General features: G+C 56.8%; 2 protein-coding genes across 3 annotated transcripts in view; one reads left to right on the top strand and one right to left on the bottom strand.

Moving 5' to 3' along the window:
• The first annotated feature begins 130 nt into the window (after positions 1 to 130).
• Positions 131 to 1,950, top strand: GPX4 (glutathione peroxidase 4). The gene is made up of 7 exons (XM_041481273.1): positions 131 to 269; positions 486 to 580; positions 737 to 881; positions 962 to 1,113; positions 1,241 to 1,265; positions 1,563 to 1,622; positions 1,697 to 1,950. The coding sequence occupies exons 1-7, from the start codon at positions 171 to 173 to the stop codon at positions 1,727 to 1,729; spliced, it is 609 nt and encodes a 202-aa protein (XP_041337207.1). The 5' UTR covers positions 131 to 170; the 3' UTR covers positions 1,730 to 1,950.
• A 1,110-nt stretch (positions 1,951 to 3,060) lies between these two features.
• SBNO2 (strawberry notch homolog 2) overlaps positions 3,061 to 15,632 on the bottom strand; it is a 43,783-nt gene continuing 31,211 nt past the window's right edge. For both annotated transcript variants that reach the window (XM_041481451.1, XM_041481461.1), the window contains 16 exons: positions 13,815 to 13,897; positions 12,736 to 12,924; positions 12,199 to 12,371; positions 11,671 to 11,802; positions 11,287 to 11,422; positions 10,862 to 10,974; positions 10,303 to 10,374; positions 9,527 to 9,635; positions 9,216 to 9,290; positions 8,767 to 8,910; positions 8,518 to 8,612; positions 8,309 to 8,401; positions 7,980 to 8,111; positions 7,702 to 7,778; positions 7,106 to 7,296; positions 3,061 to 6,036 (listed from right to left, as the gene is read on the bottom strand). In XM_041481451.1, the coding sequence (XP_041337385.1) occupies positions 5,474 to 6,036; positions 7,106 to 7,296; positions 7,702 to 7,778; positions 7,980 to 8,111; positions 8,309 to 8,401; positions 8,518 to 8,612; positions 8,767 to 8,910; positions 9,216 to 9,290; positions 9,527 to 9,635; positions 10,303 to 10,374; positions 10,862 to 10,974; positions 11,287 to 11,422; positions 11,671 to 11,802; positions 12,199 to 12,371; positions 12,736 to 12,924; positions 13,815 to 13,897 (2,377 nt within the window). In that variant the 3' untranslated portion in view covers positions 3,061 to 5,473. The remainder of the gene's footprint in view (positions 6,037 to 7,105; positions 7,297 to 7,701; positions 7,779 to 7,979; positions 8,112 to 8,308; positions 8,402 to 8,517; positions 8,613 to 8,766; positions 8,911 to 9,215; positions 9,291 to 9,526; positions 9,636 to 10,302; positions 10,375 to 10,861; positions 10,975 to 11,286; positions 11,423 to 11,670; positions 11,803 to 12,198; positions 12,372 to 12,735; positions 12,925 to 13,814; positions 13,898 to 15,632) is intronic.

Consider the following 15,632-nt stretch of genomic DNA (forward strand, 5'->3'; position numbering starts at 1 on the left):
TTTGGTCTGTCCTTGCCCCCCGCCCTCGTGGTGTCTCCCGATAAACACCCCTGCGGCCACCCCGCCCTTCCTGCCCTTCTATTGGTCAGCTTTCCATCCATCATCCCGCCCAGGCAGCCTCTCTGCGCGCTGATTGGCTGATCGGGCCGAAGGGGGCGGGGTTAGTGGCGATGGGCTGGGCCGGCGCGTTGCGGGGCGCGCTGTGGTGCTCGCGGGCGGCGGCGCGGGCGGCGCTCCTGGGACCAGGGCTGATCGCGGTGCGGAGCATGGTGAGTGCGGGGCTGCCCCGGCACCGCTCCGGCACCGCTCCGGGACCGCTCCGCGCGGGGCTGGGCCCGGGTCTCTCCCGCGGGGTGTCCGGGGCGGGCGGCGGGGACTCGGGCCTGGCTCGGCGGGGCCGCGTTGAGGCTCCGCGGGGTCCCTGAGGGGAGCGGAGGTGGCGGCGCCGGCCGGCGTTGCTCTGCAGTGATGCTCTCGCCCCGCAGTGTGCCCACGCGGACGACTGGCGCTCGGCCAAGGCCATCTACGACTTCACCGCCCTCGACATCGATGGCAACGACGTGTCCCTGGAAAAGTATCGGTAGGACGGAGGGGTCGGGCCCGGCGTGGCGGAGCGCAGCGCTGGGCGAGGCTGAGCCACAGCGGCTCTTGCGTAACCCTCACGCCTCGGCCGGGCGGGTGAGGGACCTCTGCCCCTGCCCTGCGGGGAATGGCAGCTCGTCCACCCCCTCTGCAGGGGCGACGTCTGTGTCATCACCAACGTGGCCTCCAAGTGAGGGAAAACCGCGGTAAACTACACTCAGCTTGTCGATTTGCACGCCCGATACGCTGAGAGGGGTTTACGCATCCTGGGCTTTCCCTGTAACCAGTTTGGGAAGCAGGTACGTGGGGAGGGGGTTCGGGTTCCCCGGGAGTGTTGGGATGGCCCGGGGATCCTCACGGTCCCGGTGTGGCCCCTCAGGAGCCCGGGACCAACGCTCAGATCAAGGAATTTGCTGCGGGCTACGGGGTGAAGTTTGACATGTTCAGCAAGATCGATGTCAACGGGGATGATGCTCACCCCCTCTGGAAGTGGATGAAGGAGCAGCCCAAAGGGAGAGGCACCCTGGGCAAGTGAGTGTGGGAAGGAGAGCCCTGGGGACCCACAGCCCTTCAAGCAGGGAGGGCTTGGCCCAGGGCCTGGCTGGGGGTGAGGAAGGGCTTTTGTGCCCAAAACTCACTCCTGTTTTTTCTCTCCTAGTGCAATAAAATGGAACTTCACCAAGGTAGGACACTCCAGTGGTTTTGGTTGCCTCCTCTGGGCTGCACGTCCCTCTGGAGATCTGAGGGGGGTCCCTGGTGTAGGAGGGAGCCTCACACTGGGCTCTGCTCTGTGCTGTTACCCCAGCTGTCAGGGCAGGAGCATCCCGAGGGGTTTCTGTATGTAGACACCCTTGGGAACCCTGCCCTGCCCAGAGCACAGCTGAGGGGGGAAGCAAGTCTGGGGGGGCTATAGCTGCCACACCCCCACAGCTCCCTGGGAGCCCTGGACTCGCTCACCAGGGCTTGCTTCATTCCCACAGTTCCTCATTAACCGGGAAGGCCAAGTGGTGAAGAGGTACAGCCCCATGGAAGATCCCTACGTAAGTGCTGCTGCTGGGGAGGAGGGGAAGGCTGGGGATGTTCCTGGACTACAACACTCCCCTCTTCCCCACAGGTGATGGAGAAGGACCTGCCTGCCTACCTGTAGCTCCGCTCCGCTGTCCCCCTGCCCGTCCCAGCCCTGCTGCCCACGGAGCCTCCTCCAGCCCCATGAAGGGCTGCCTCCAATCCAGCTGCTGGTGGGGCAGCCCTGACCCATGGCGTGCACCTGCTGGACAGAGGCTCCCGGGGCCGTGGCCGCTGCGGGCAGGAGCAGCCAGAGCCCCCTGACAGTAACGAGTCCCCTGGCAATAAAGGCGTTAGGAATGAGCTGCTGTGTTCGCTGTGGGATGGAGCAGGGATGGGGCTGGGGCTGCTGCACAGCTCCTCTGACAGCCTGCAGTTTGCTGGCAAGCCAAGACCTTATGCAACTCCTGAGCCAAGCAGGGATAATCCTCAGTGTTGAGGAGGAAGTGCAAATCCGGCGTGATTCGTGCTCCCGAGGGGCTCCCTGGGCAAGGCAGAGCTGGGGAAGGTTTGTCCCCTGTGGGATCCCTCCTGTCCCCTCTGGGATCCCTCCTGTCCCCAGGAATCCTCCTAGCAGGGCAAGGCAGCAGAGGGGATGGGTCCAGCAGTGGTGCAAACCCTGGCCAGGAGAAATTCCTGCAAAACAGAAGCCAGGCGTGTTGGGACATGGCAAAACATCCCCTGCAGCCAGGGATGTGTCTGACCACAGCGAGCAGGATCACCCTCCTCCTCCTCAGGGCAGCGTCTTGGTGATTGTGAAGCCACAGCCGTGCCCAGCCAAGCCCACGGGGCTGGTGTCCCATCCTGGGCAGGGACAGCTCAGGTTCTGCCGTGCAGGAATGCTGCTGCACCTCTTCCCAGGGCCTGGGAAGTGCTGGGTCTCCCTGTCACATCCACAGCCCCCTCAGGGAGTCTGTCCCCAGGAAAAATCCCAGGGCCTCCCAAGTCTGACACCCCTGCAGAGCCTCCAGCACATCAGGGGTGCTGGGAGGATCCTGCTCACATTTAGGGATCCCTCACTGGGGGTCACCCCATCCCTCCTTCCATGAGATACCAGGACCAGCAGTGCCTGGATGAGACGTCCCAGAGCTGTGGCAGCTCTTGCTTGGAACAGAGGCTCCTTTATCTGTGTTTTTACAACCAAGCCACGAGGGAGCTGCCTCATCCAAGGCCAGTGCCCAGGCTGGATCCAGCCAGGATCCTCTGCATGAGCAGTGGCTTCTCCCAGGCAGAGGAGGAGGCTTGGGACAACAACCCTCAATGTCACTGATTTGGTGACACAGGAGATACAAAGTCCAGCTGCCAGCAGGATGCTGGCCCAGGGATTCCTGATCCAAGTCCCAGCTGGGCTCCTGGGGCAAGCTGGATAGACCAACAGATAGAGACAGAGCTGGGAGTTACAGAAATCTCACGTGTGGCTTCTGTTCCATTTTTACTGAGCAGAGTGAAAAATTATCCTTCTGAGGCAAGTAGAAAATTCAGGAATTATTAGTCCAAGGCACATATTCTAAAAAATCTCTTTACATATATACAACTTAATTATAAATATACATAGAAACAAGGGCAAACAACAAGCAGATTAAAAAGTGCCAACACAAAGGTGTCAGGGAAGAAAACAGGGACTCATTAAAAATACAATCAGTAGGACAACTGCAGAATAATTTAGTTAAAAGGTAACATTACATATTATTAACCCTGACAAAACATGGGATCGGGGCAGGAAAGGGATTCCTTGAAGGTGGTCTCTGCCTTTCCAGAGAGCGGGGAGGGAAGATTGCATATATTTTAAAGTTAAGGTCAAAGCCACCAGGTTAAGGCTCCGGTGACAGCAGAGGGTGTCCAGCAGGGAATTCCCCCTTGCTATTCCTGAGTTTAAACCTCTTTGAGCTGGGTTTTCCCGGCGATCTTTTCCCTCATTGTTGGGAATTCGGCCCCAAGCAAGCAGTGCTTTAAATAGGGGAGGGTGTGGAGAGGGGAAGCCTGGCTCTGCCTGGGCCTGGGGAAGGCTGCTGGGGTCGAGAGAAGCAGAGCTGGGGGAGAGCAGGAGCCCCCGGGGCAGCAGCAGGGCTTTGGGGGGGCACAGGTGGCTCCCCCATCTTTGGTGATCACTTTGAGGTAAGGAGGTGAAATGTGGCCCCGACTGCGGGGATTGAGCCTGGCCTGGTGCTAAGAGGCTGGTGCCAGCTAGGGAGGGGGTAAGGACAGGCCCCCCCAAAACGAAATTCAGGGACCAGAGTAGCCTCAAACTGAGCCCACTTGTGTGGCAGCAGGGCAGGTCTGAGACCTCGGGGTGTCGGGGTCAGCTCCTGCCACAGCCAGAGCACAACACTTGGACATGGACCCAGAGCAATTCCCAACGGCAAACAGGGCACTGGGCCAGTCCCTGAGCCCTGGGGGGACATGGGGGTGACAGTGTCTGCCCAGAGGAGCAGGCACTGTGAAGCCCCCTCAAGACTGCCCTGTTAGGGCACAGAGTACCCCCCTCCCCAAGGGCTCTCTGAGGAAGGGCCAGGCCAGCCAGGGATGGTCCCAGGTTCTTGCCTGAAATCATCCCGGTGCCACTTTTAGGAAAGGCTTTGATGCCCTCTGTCCTGGGGTGGAGGCAGCAGGGGGTGGGGCAGTGCTTTGCAAAGCAGCCTTTGTTCTTTGGTATCCGAGGGGGAGGTTGCAGCAGGAGCAGCCAAACTGCAAATCCCGGGCGGTGACAGTGACACTGCACACCCTGAACAGTGCCACTGACACTGCACGTCCTGGGCAATGACAACAACACTGCATATTTCAGGCAGTGACACTGACACTGCACACCCTGAACAGTGACTCCGCACATCCTGGGCACTGCAAAGACACCACACCCCAGCAGTGACAATGACACTGCACATCCTGGGCACTGCAAAGACACCACACCCCAGCAGTGACAATGACACTGCACAACCCGGCTGGGCTGCCCTGACCCAGACCCCTGGAGCGGGGTCCATGGCCCAGCCAAGGACAGTGGCAGGACCAGCGAGACGTCCAGGTGAAGGGACAACATGTGACAGCAGGAAACTGGCCAAAGCACATCTGGTCACGGCGACCTGGTGAGGTTAAAGTGCAGGACAAGGGGACATGTGTCACTTCTGCTCTGGAGAATCCTGCTGATCCTGGTGTGGCTGAACTCTGACAGGCTGAACTCTGTCCGTGGGCTGCAGCCAGCTCTGGCTACTCCCATGGAGCTCAGGCAGCTCAAGGTCCCTTCCCAAAAGGGCAGCACAGGCAGTTTTGGATCTCTCACTACACCTGCTCAGCCCTGCCAGAGGACACCTGAGCTCAGCATCTCCCAGCTCCTCTGGGACAACATTCCCTTGCCCTTCATCCCAGCACAGCCCCAGGGTCCGCAGCAGCGCTGGGGCAGCCCAAGCTGGGGGCTGAACTCCCATTCTTCCCTAACTGACCAGCAATGGTCAGCAGGTCATTCCAGAGCCTGGCCATGACCCTCCTGGGCTGGAGGGCTGGGGAAGGCTCGGACACTCAGTAGTCTGCAGGGGGTGGGCACAGGAGGGGTCTCCCCTCAGTCCCACTTGGGTGCTGACCTGTGAGCAGGACTCAAGCCAGCAGAGCCCCTCAGCCCAGCAGGACCCGCTCAGCTCCCCCTGGGCACGTTCCATACAAACCTGCACACGCCTGACTAGATATTAGATATAAATAAAATTCGCTTTAAGAACTCCAGGCTTTTTCTTCCCTCAAAACCAGAGCAGAGCCAGTCCAAACCAGTAGAAAAGTCAGGGCTCCTCAGATCTCACCTCTGCACCAGAGAACACAGATCCACAGCAGCATTCCCAGCTGGCATTCAGAAGTCTGGGAAAGGCCCACTGAACTGGATCACGCTCTGACGCTCCGGGGGCAGCATGTTCTCCTGGGAGGGCACGTGGAGCGTCCTCAGCATGTCCTCCAGGATCTCTCTAAAATTGATATTCCCGTCTTGCTGGAGAAAATCCTCCTGTGGCTGCTGCAGGGGGGCTGGGGGCAGCAGGGCAGGGGGCTCGTGCAGTGAGGGGCCGGGGGCTGTGCTGTGCTCCAGGCCAGGAGCGTGGCCAAAGCCAAAGGACAATCCGTGCTGCTGCTGGGGCTGCAGGGGGGGCTCCGAGGAGAAGCAGAGCTCTCTGGTCTCTGGGTTCAACACCAAGTCAGGAATGCTGTTGCTGGGAGGGCTGTAGGTCAAGTCCAGGATCTCATCCTGGCACAGGGAGGGCAGGGGCAGCCCAGGCCCTGGCAGGATGTGCAGTGGCAGGGAGAAGGGTGAGCTCTGCTCCTGGGCCTGGAGCAGCCGGCTCTGCTTCCGCTTCACGTCCTCGTCCATCTGCTTCAGCTCCTCCCGCACCCTGTGCACGCAGCTCTCGGGGATCTTTATCCCTGGGGGAGGAACAGGCATCAGTCCCCTCTGGCAGGACCTTTCACCCCGATACAACAAAACCGTATCTCCCCGTGACATGTGGCTAAGTCAGACCAGAAATGTCATGTGATTCATTATCTTAGCGGAAAACTTCCTTAGCCAGCAAAAAGCATTCTGTCTTGGTGGGAGAAAGGAAAATATTAGTGATTGCAGAACATGAGCATTTTTACAACTATAAAAGACCACTATGATTTTCATGAAATCAGAAATCTCTAATACACTCTCTGAGTGTGTGGAGAGTTCTCAGTGTTAAGACACTGAGTTACTTCCCTGGGATTGAGAGAAATGAGGAGATTTTCTGCACACTGCTATCATTTGTTGGTAAGTGACTGACTCCTAATCTATACTATTTTTTTCACTAGCTGTAACATAAAAAGTACCTTCAAGCATTTTTACAACTGTAAAAGACCACTATGATTTTCATGAAATCAGAAATCTCTAATACACTCTCTGAGTGTGTGGAGAGTTCTTAACAATCAAGACATGGGCATCAAGGTATTTGCCCTGGGGACTGAGAGAAATTAAGGACATTCTCTGCACACCGCTATCATTTGTTGCTCAGTGACATTGACTCCTAATTTATATTATTTCTTTGCCATAGGTACCTTTATCTGCTAGTGGTGTTTCTGTTTATCCTGTGTAGCAAGTGAATCTGTTTATGTCTGTTTTCCATGGCCTGATTGGTCATTATTAAGAACTTGCAAGTGAGAGTGGGTTTTGGGGTGCTGTCTACTCCCAGAAACCTGTCAAAGGCAGGGACTTGTCTAAGCTCTCCCCTCTCCATTCATAACATCCCCACAGCTCTCTGGGAAGGGATGGGGCACTGTGGGGACCGAGGGAAAGGGCAGCAGCACTGGGAGGAGGATGATGGGCCTGGCTCACCCCCTCTGCCCCAACACATCCAACTCCCCTCCTGGAAGGGAGGAGTGCGTGCTTCCACCCCGCGTGCTGGAACACGCTCCTTTTAAGAAGGAAATCTTGGTTCTGTGCAGCTGGACCCCTTCCCCCTGCTCCCAGCACTTCACACACCAACTTGTTTCTTCTTCTCCTTGGTCTTGAGGCGCACGATCTGCAGGTAGCTGCTGCTGGTGATGTCTGCCATGACGCCGGCGATCCTGCTCCACACGCGCAGCAGGGCCCCGCACAGCATGTAATAGTGCCTCAGGCGCATGCCCTGGAAGCATTCCTTCCCCTCCTGGATCAGCTTGCAGCTCTTGTTCCTTCGAGGACCATGGGAGAAAACCACTGGAGTTAGCACAGGTTCCTGGAGCTGAGCGGGATTCACTTCCCCACAGCCTCCCCCACTGCCACAGTCAGGGACCCCCAGGGTGCAGGGTCCTGCCTAGGGAGGGAGGAATGGCTTTAAGCTGAAAGTGAGGAGATGTAAATTGGATATTGGGAAGGAATTCCTCCCTGTGAAGGTGGTGAGGGCCTGGCACAGGCTGCCCAGAGAAGGTGTGGCTGTCCCATTCCCGGAGGAGTTAAAGGCCAGGTTGGATGAAGCAACCTGGTGGAAGGTCTCGCTATCCATCACTGCCATGGAACTGGATGGGCTTCATTTAAGGTCCCTTTGAACCCAAACCATCCTGAGATTCTGTGGCAGGCTGGGGCTGCAGCTGCCTTACCACACGGCGTGGTTACAGTTCTTCAAGGAGAAGTGGTAGCTGCTCTCCCAGTGCTCCTTGGCTTCCTCGGGCACCACCTGCAGCAGAACACTCAGCATTAGGAATTTTCCGTTTTCCAGGATGAAGAGATGTGAAATCCAGGGCTGGGAGTCAGGACACCTAGTGCTACCACCACCCCTGCCCATCCACAAGAGAGCCAGGAGGAGCTGTGACAGGGTTACAGTGAATGCCCTTCCAACCTCCCCCAGCCCCACACTGGAGGCTGCACTTCCACCTACCCGTCGGTATTTCTTCTGCAGACTGTCCAGGCTCTCAAGCTGGCTTTGCTTCCCAATATTTGGCTTGTAGAGGATGAAGTTCTTCCCACGGCACTGCTCTGCCAGCAGACAGGTGTATTTGCTGCCTCGCACCTGTGGGGTACAGCTCATGGTCACAGGCACAGCCTCCCTCCCCAGATCTCTCTAAACTAACCCCTTCCTGCCAGGATGGAGGTCCTTGGAGGTATTTCTCAGCCCTCAGGAAGAGTGACCTCATACCACCATGGCAGATTTCCTGCTGGAATCACCCCTGAGCTGAGGTGCCACCCTGGCAGAGCCCAGGGACTTACCTTGTAGGAGAGGTAGAACCCATCAAAGGTTCCTGTCAGTTTGAGCGACTTCTCATAGGCTTCCTCCCACTTTAAGCCTCTGTCAACGCTGATCTGAACAGGGACACACAGAGGGATTTGTAACTCCAGGGACAGGAAAAGTGCCTCAGTGTCTGCCTCACCAATCTCCCCTCAGCACAGCCTAGAAGCAGGCACAGACAGGTGCCCACCTTGTAGAACACAACCTGCCCGTCCTGCGGGTGCCCCGGGGTCAGGAAAATCTCCTTGCTCTCCTCGTAGATCTCATCCACTCCCGGGGCTAAATCTGTGGAAGGAGAAAAGGCTGTTGTAAAGAACATCCTCCCAAAAGCACCTCCTCGGGTCTCAGGACCTGTGCTGGGTGGGGACACTGCACAGGGAGGAACTGGAACCCCAGGGGTGCAGGAGGCAGAGCTGTGACCACCCCTCCTTCTCCATACCAAGGATGCCCATGTCATATTTGCCCTCCTTCTTGTCCTTCTCGATCAGGTACTCAAAGGTGTCAGAAAAATACTGGAAGAGCACGTTCTGCTTGTCCACCTCCAGGCCCAGGATGCGGTTCAGGAATTTGGTGATGGAGCAGTCTGCAAGAGCACAGTGGGTCAGGTGATGTGGTGCAGCTGGACATGGAACCCACCAGCCCCCTCCCAAAGAGCCCCCCCAGCAGCCCCACCATGTCCCTTCTGCCAGCAGCCCAGTCCAAGGGCTGTTCCTGTGAGGAAGCTGGGGGACCACGGGATCTCCAGCACAGGCTGCTCCTACAGGACCTTCCCCACAAGGCAAACACCTTGCTCAGGTGCCCAGCAAACTCCAGGAGGTCAGGTGGGCCATGACACTCCCATCTCTTCCATGTGCCCCCAGCCTTGGGCAGGAGCAGCTCCACACATACCCTTCTCCATGGAGGCAGTGCCATACTTCATCTGGCTGCAGCCGATGCCCACGGAGAGGAGCCCTTGCTTCATTTCTGGAATGGCAGAAGACATCTTTTGTATTTTGGGGTTAAGCCTCCCACCAGCACTCCTGCAGGACTGCTTCCCCTTCAGGAACTCAGCCCCTCCCCATGCCTGGCAGGGTGACAATGTAAGCCAGCAGCACTTTCCCCTTTGTTTTCTCCCTCTGACCTCCTGCTCGGTTCTTCCAGCATCCCAAACCTGAGACCAACCCATCCAGCAGAAACCCTGGAGCTGGTAATGTTCTTACCATGGAAAAAGATGTCCTCCCCTCTCTTGTAGCTCCTGGGCACAGGAACCCTGCTCTCTGCGTGGTTGAGGATCGTGTGCAGGACCTCGTCCAGGGCTTTGGCCCCGTACTGCGGGAGGAGAGCAGAGTCACACACGGGAGGAACGGACACGGCAGCTGAGCTGGGGCTGAGGGGACAACACTGCTGAGGGTGACACTGCTGAAGGGAGACACTGCTGAGGGTGACACTGCTGAGGGTGTCACACGCTGATGAGGGTGACACTGCTGAAGGGACACACGCTGCTGAGGGTGTCACACACTGCTGAGGGTGTCGTTGCTGAGGGGACACACGCTGCTGAGGGTGTCACACACTGCTGAGGGTGACACTGCTGAAGGGACACACGCTGCTGAGGGTGTCACACACTGCTGAGGGTGTCACACACTGCTGAGGGGACACACGCTGCTGAGGGTGTCACACACTACAGAGAACACTGTCACCCCAGGAAGGCCACAGACAAGGCAAGGGGGAAGCTGTGTCAGTGCCTCCCATGTCCCCAGGGGAATGGAGTACAGGCCCTTCCCTGGGGTCAGAGGACTGGGTGCCCTTCCCAGTTCCTGGTGGGAGCAGAGTGCTCAGTGTGACCATGACTCTGAGCTCACAGGAGCTGGGAGCCAGGAGCTGGGTGCTAGGCTGGGCCCTGCCTGCAGACACTAGCAATGATCCTCCTGGCTCTGGCTCCTTCTCCCAGCTCTTCCAACATCCTCTCAGCCACGTTGCCCCAGCCCGGCTCTATCACCTTGTTCTCGAAGTTGTACTTGCTGAGGTCTCGGGACTCGGTGGCCCGTCGGTCCCCGTGAGTTAAGGCACCCTGGAAGGCAGATGGAGCAAAAGATTCTTATTCTGAGATGTTGCAAAACACCAGGGAAGGATGGCTAAAGGCATGTCTGCATATGTGCCATGGGGAGGCAGTGTTCCTCCAGAATAGTGAGACTTTACCAAAGGATTTGGGGTTTTATCAGAAGTGAAGAAAATGAAACAGAGGCAAAATAATTATTCCATTAGTTATTTCGTAAGCTTTTTGGGAATAATATGGGTGTATACTCTAGTAATAGTGGGGAAATTGCTTGCTTCCCTGAAATTCCTCCCAATGTCTCGGTTACATATTCTCCTCACTTCCTTTCCCAAATCCCAGGATGCTAAAGCCTTCTGCATTCCATGACTGCAGTGCCTCAGCCAGGGGTGACACAATCCCCCCGTTACAGTGGCCGTGTTGGTGGGAGCTCTGACCCAGGATCTCCTCAGAGGGAATCAGAGCCGTGTTGGGATCACAGCTGATGGCTGCTGTGGGCACTCACCAGGCTCTCCAGGCGTTTTGCCACGATGGATGCAAACCTCCTCTCCCCTGCCAGCTCTGAGATCAGGAACACGTACTCGGGAGCAGAGACCTGGTTGGATCGGTGCGTTCGGCCTACGGGGACAGGGGAACAGGGATGGAACAGGTTAGGATGGCCTGTCTGGAATGGGAATGTAACCAGAAAAGCCACATAATGCCCATCTTTCTCACCCTGGGGAGTCCATCCTCTGCCCCAGAGCTCAGGGCTATAAACCCAGCTCTGCCAAGTCTAGCAGCACCAGTGACTGTGCCTCTGTTCTCCTCCTGACAGACACATCTCCTAAATCCACCTTGGGTTGCCACCACACCTGACCCTCCCAGGGCCCATCCCACAGCCTGGCCCACACTCAGGGGAGGTGACAGTGCCCAGGGACACGCAGCCCTCACCGAACTGCTGGATGGCCCGGTCTGCACTCCAGGGCAGCTCCAGGGTCATGTGCACCCGGCGCTTTTGGTTCTTCACCCGTCTGTCTGCTTGGAGGGAGATCCCTGAGCTGGAGGCCTCTGAGATTATCGCTACGAGCTACAGAGAGAGTGAGAACAGAGTCAGGTTCCTGAACACATGTTAAACAGCTTCAAGAAACAGCCCCAGGTACTACAGCAGCCCCAGACCTCGAAGGCACCTGGGAGGCTTTGTCTCCCTCCAGCAGGTGAAACCCACAGAGAGCTGCTGGCCTGGGGCTGGCAGGGCACAGGGAGGCACAGACACCCTCCCTGCCCTCCCCATGTCAACACCCTCAGTCCTGTGCAGGTTTTCAGACTCCAGCTCACCTTTTCCCCCTGCATGAAACGCTCCTTCTCCTTCAGGTTGACGTGGTCTATGGAGAGCCCTTGCTCGGCGCGCGACTCAAACACGACGGAGCCGTCGGGCCTGCGAACCACCCGTCCCTTCCGGCCCGTCATCTGCACACAGGAGAGGGGCTGCTGCAGGCTGGGGAGCCACACAGCCCAGCAAGGCCACCCAGGCAATTCCCAACACTTCTTCCTCTCACAGGGGGAGGAAACACTCTGCCAGCAAGAATTTTCTTTTTTTTTAATGGAAGAAATTTTTCTCTATATGGGCACGACTTGCCCAGAGAAGCTGTGGCTGTTCTATTCCTGGAAATGTCCAAGGCCAGGCTGGATGGAGCTTGGAGCAACCTGGGATAGTGAAAGGTGTCCCTGCCCAGGGCAGAGGGGTGGAATGAGATGATCTTTAAGGTCCCCTCCCACCCAAACCACTCCATGGCTCTCTGATTCTTCGCTGGCCCCTTTCCCTGTCACCCAGTGCCACCAAAAAACACTGACAATGGAAAGTACCTCAGCCACGTTCTCTGGGCCCCCAAAATAATCAATCAGTTCATCCAAGGTGTTGAGAGGTAGCTCTTTGCCCAGTGCTTTCACTTTTGCTAGGAGGTCCTGTTTCATCTTTTCGACCTTCAGCTCTCTCAGGCCGTGCAGCTCTTTCTGGGAAGGCAGCATGTGGAAACCTCCTACAATGGGAAAGGCAGAATTTTAGAGTTCCCTGGTAACTGGACATCAGAGAGGGGGAAAAAGTTGTCCCAGAGGGTTTCTGGGGCCACTGTTGCTGCACAAAGGCACTATGACCTGCAAGAAAAGCTGAGCACAGAGTGAATTCCCTCTGGACTTCCCCGTTCTGCTGGGGGAAGGAGCACACAGGGCAGATCCCTCCCGCTCGCTGATCACAGTGGGTGAACGTGGATCACCCCACAAGCCCAAGAGTGACCCCCAGGATAAAATCCAGCTAGGATCACAAAGCTGTGCCAAGCCTGAAGGGCTCTCTGCAGGACACAGTGCTCCCCTCCCCAGCTGTCCCCGTGTCACTGCCCTGCTCACCCCTGTCCTCGCTGAACGTGTGATCCACGAAGATGACGTCGTCTGTCTCTAACAGGGACTCCGGGGAGGAGGTGAGGTCGCTGTCCAGCCCCATGTCGGAGTCGGTGCTGCTGTCATCGCTGATCTTGATGACAACCCCTTGGTCACACGGGCCCCGCAGAGCCTTGGGGCAGCGGCCCCTCGGACGCCCTGCAGCAGAGAGCGAGCGGTGTCACAGCCCCAGCCCCAGCAGGACACAGGGACAGGGCAGGGAGAGGAGCAGGAGGAACCTCAAAATAGCTGAGCCTGCCCCAAATGACAGCGTGACCTCAGCAAGGCAGCCTCTGGGGTGGGGGTGGCAGTTCGGGAGGGAGGGAGAGCAGGAAAGACAAAGGAAGAGAGAGAAAGGAAACAAGGCACTCCTGAGCAGGGCTGAAGTTGGCTGCACATGTGAGGATGGGCACATGGCTGGCTCTAAGCAGTGCCAGCTCCTCAGGGAAGGGATCCCAGGGGATTGCCTCCAGAGGAGTGTGCAGTGCACAGGAAAGCACTGGTGTTTTGGGACATGAAGCACAGCACAACGTGCCCCCTCTGCATCAGAGGGTTCATGGATCAGCTTGCACAGGCTGCTCCACAACCTGCCAGTGCTGCTGCCCCCTCTTCCCCCTGTTCCACATCCCACTGGAGCAGAAATCCCAAAACTCTTCTTACCTGCAGCCACAACAAATAATTCGGCAGGGAAATTATTTTTTCCTCAGGACACCTTCTATGCTCTAAGTAAGGGTTTGTGGAGGACCCCCCTTGCTGCAGGAGGGGTTCAGACACCAGCCAGGCCTTGTGCCATCTGTCCCCAGCGTGGGTCGAGGGCAAGGGTCAGGGCAAGGGCAGAGAAGCAGAGGGAGGAAAAGGGGGGAAGACCCAGAGCTGCCATCCTCTGGCTGAGGGAGCACTGGGAGATGTGCAGGAGGGCAAATCAAAACCAGGGAGAGCAGCAAAAAGCATGAAGTGGGGAGAAGGGCAAAAGGCAGAGAAGTTGAGTGGCTGGGGGGCAGCAGCAGGGCAGGAGGCAGGGGCTGGGCTGGGAGTGAAGGAGATCTTACGTTTTCTTTTAATGACAGTTCCTTTTTCTCTCTTTCTTTTGTTTGAAGGAAAGTGCTTCTGAATTAGTGATAGAAAGACGCCTCTGAAAGTAAGATGCAAAATTTATTCCAGCTGCCAGCAACACGTGCTGGTTATCACATACCAATGTGTGTTTGGGATAGTCCCACATTCCATGGAAGAGAGGTCAATCCACCCCATCCATGGCCACCAGCTTGGCCTCAGCCAGCCCTTGGTACAAGGTGGCTCTTGGACCTGCAGGTCCTTTATATAACAACCAAGAAGGAGTTTTAAATGGGAAACACTACATTGGGAAACTGTTACACCTAAAATACAGTAAGCCCCAGTGTCCCAGTCCTTCTCCATGCCCTGAGAGCACAGACCACTGTCAGGCCATCCAACAAATATGCTCCACCAAAGTCCTCCAACTCCCTGGTCGTGGGCCTGCTTCCCACAAAACCAAGGGACAGAACATGGATCTGTAGTGGTTCCAAGTGAATGGAACAAAAAAAAGTCAGAAAAGGTGAAAATCAAAGGTTTCTGTGGGCTATTCTGCAAATCAAAGACCAAATGTTTAAATGCTGACTGTGCGGATGAACCCCCAGGGCAATGGGGTGATGCTGATTGAGTTCTGCTTGAAAAAAAAAAAAAAAAACCAAACAAAAAACCCCAAACCAAACACAGCAAGCACCAGGTGAGAGATGGACATGTCAACTCCCCTGGGTGAGAAAAGGGAGACTTAGGAGCTGGGCAGGGAGCTCCAGGACCCTTGGCACGAGGGGCAGAAGGGGACAGTGAGCACACGGCTCCCCAGAGGGACACAGCTCTGTGACTGCAGTTATGTGACACCAGGAGTGACCCCTTGTCCTGTGTGCTGGGGTGACCCAATGACCACAGCTGGAGCCTCCCAGCTGTGAAATTCCACTCATTTCCTGTACTCACCCTCCCCATCTCCCTGAAAACAGCCCTGGGCTGGAATCCACTCACAGGACTATGTTTATTTTTAACCCCATTTCTCAGCATCCTTAAACTGCTCCTTCCCAGCACACTCCCCTCCAGAAATCCCCCGAAGTGCTGGAACACCAGGACACACATTTGGAGGCTGAGCAGATGCCAGGAGACACTTGGTGATCTGGCCAGGACTGTGGAACACAGAGCTGCTGGCCCTGGGAGTGGGCAGCAATTCCCACAGAGTGGGACCCCTGACAGACCCCTCCTCCAGCACCACTCAGCCAGGACCACGCTGTCCCCTAGATTGGAGTTCTGTGATGTGGAAACCAATCCAAGGGGCCAAATCACCCAAGGAGCTGCCAGACCTGCCCTGTGCACTGTCACCAAACTGTGTTTGGTTTTTAGAAATGGGCTGGAGGCAGAGGAGTGACACAAATCAACCCAAACCCCCGTCAATAAGGGAGGAAAGCTCAGCCTAACCCAGCCTCACGCTGCCTTGGACACGTCTCACTGCTCCCACCTGCAGCAGAAGTCACTTGGAAGAAAACAGCTCTGCAGAACAGAGGAAACTCAAACCAGTGCCAGATTTTTGTCCCCTGTCATGCAGGAACAGCTGCACTCAGGGATGGGCTGGGGTTTTGGAAGCTGCAGGAAGGAGGGGGAGCAGGAGCCTTCCTCTCTGCTGAATGGGTAGCACAAGTCCTGCTGCTGGCTCACTCCTGGCACAGGCAGCTCTCCTGTTAGCTGGGAACAATGGCCACACAGCCAGGACACTGGTCCTGCTTCATACACGAGCTAAAAGCCAACACTGGTGGATGCAAACTCCTCAGACCACTCCTCCCACCCCCTGCTCCACTGACACCACCTCA

The sequence above is a fragment of the Pyrgilauda ruficollis genome, unplaced genomic scaffold (genome assembly GCF_017590135.1).
Source record: "Pyrgilauda ruficollis isolate IOZ18807 unplaced genomic scaffold, ASM1759013v1 scaffold115, whole genome shotgun sequence".
NCBI lineage: Eukaryota > Metazoa > Chordata > Aves > Passeriformes > Passeridae > Pyrgilauda > Pyrgilauda ruficollis.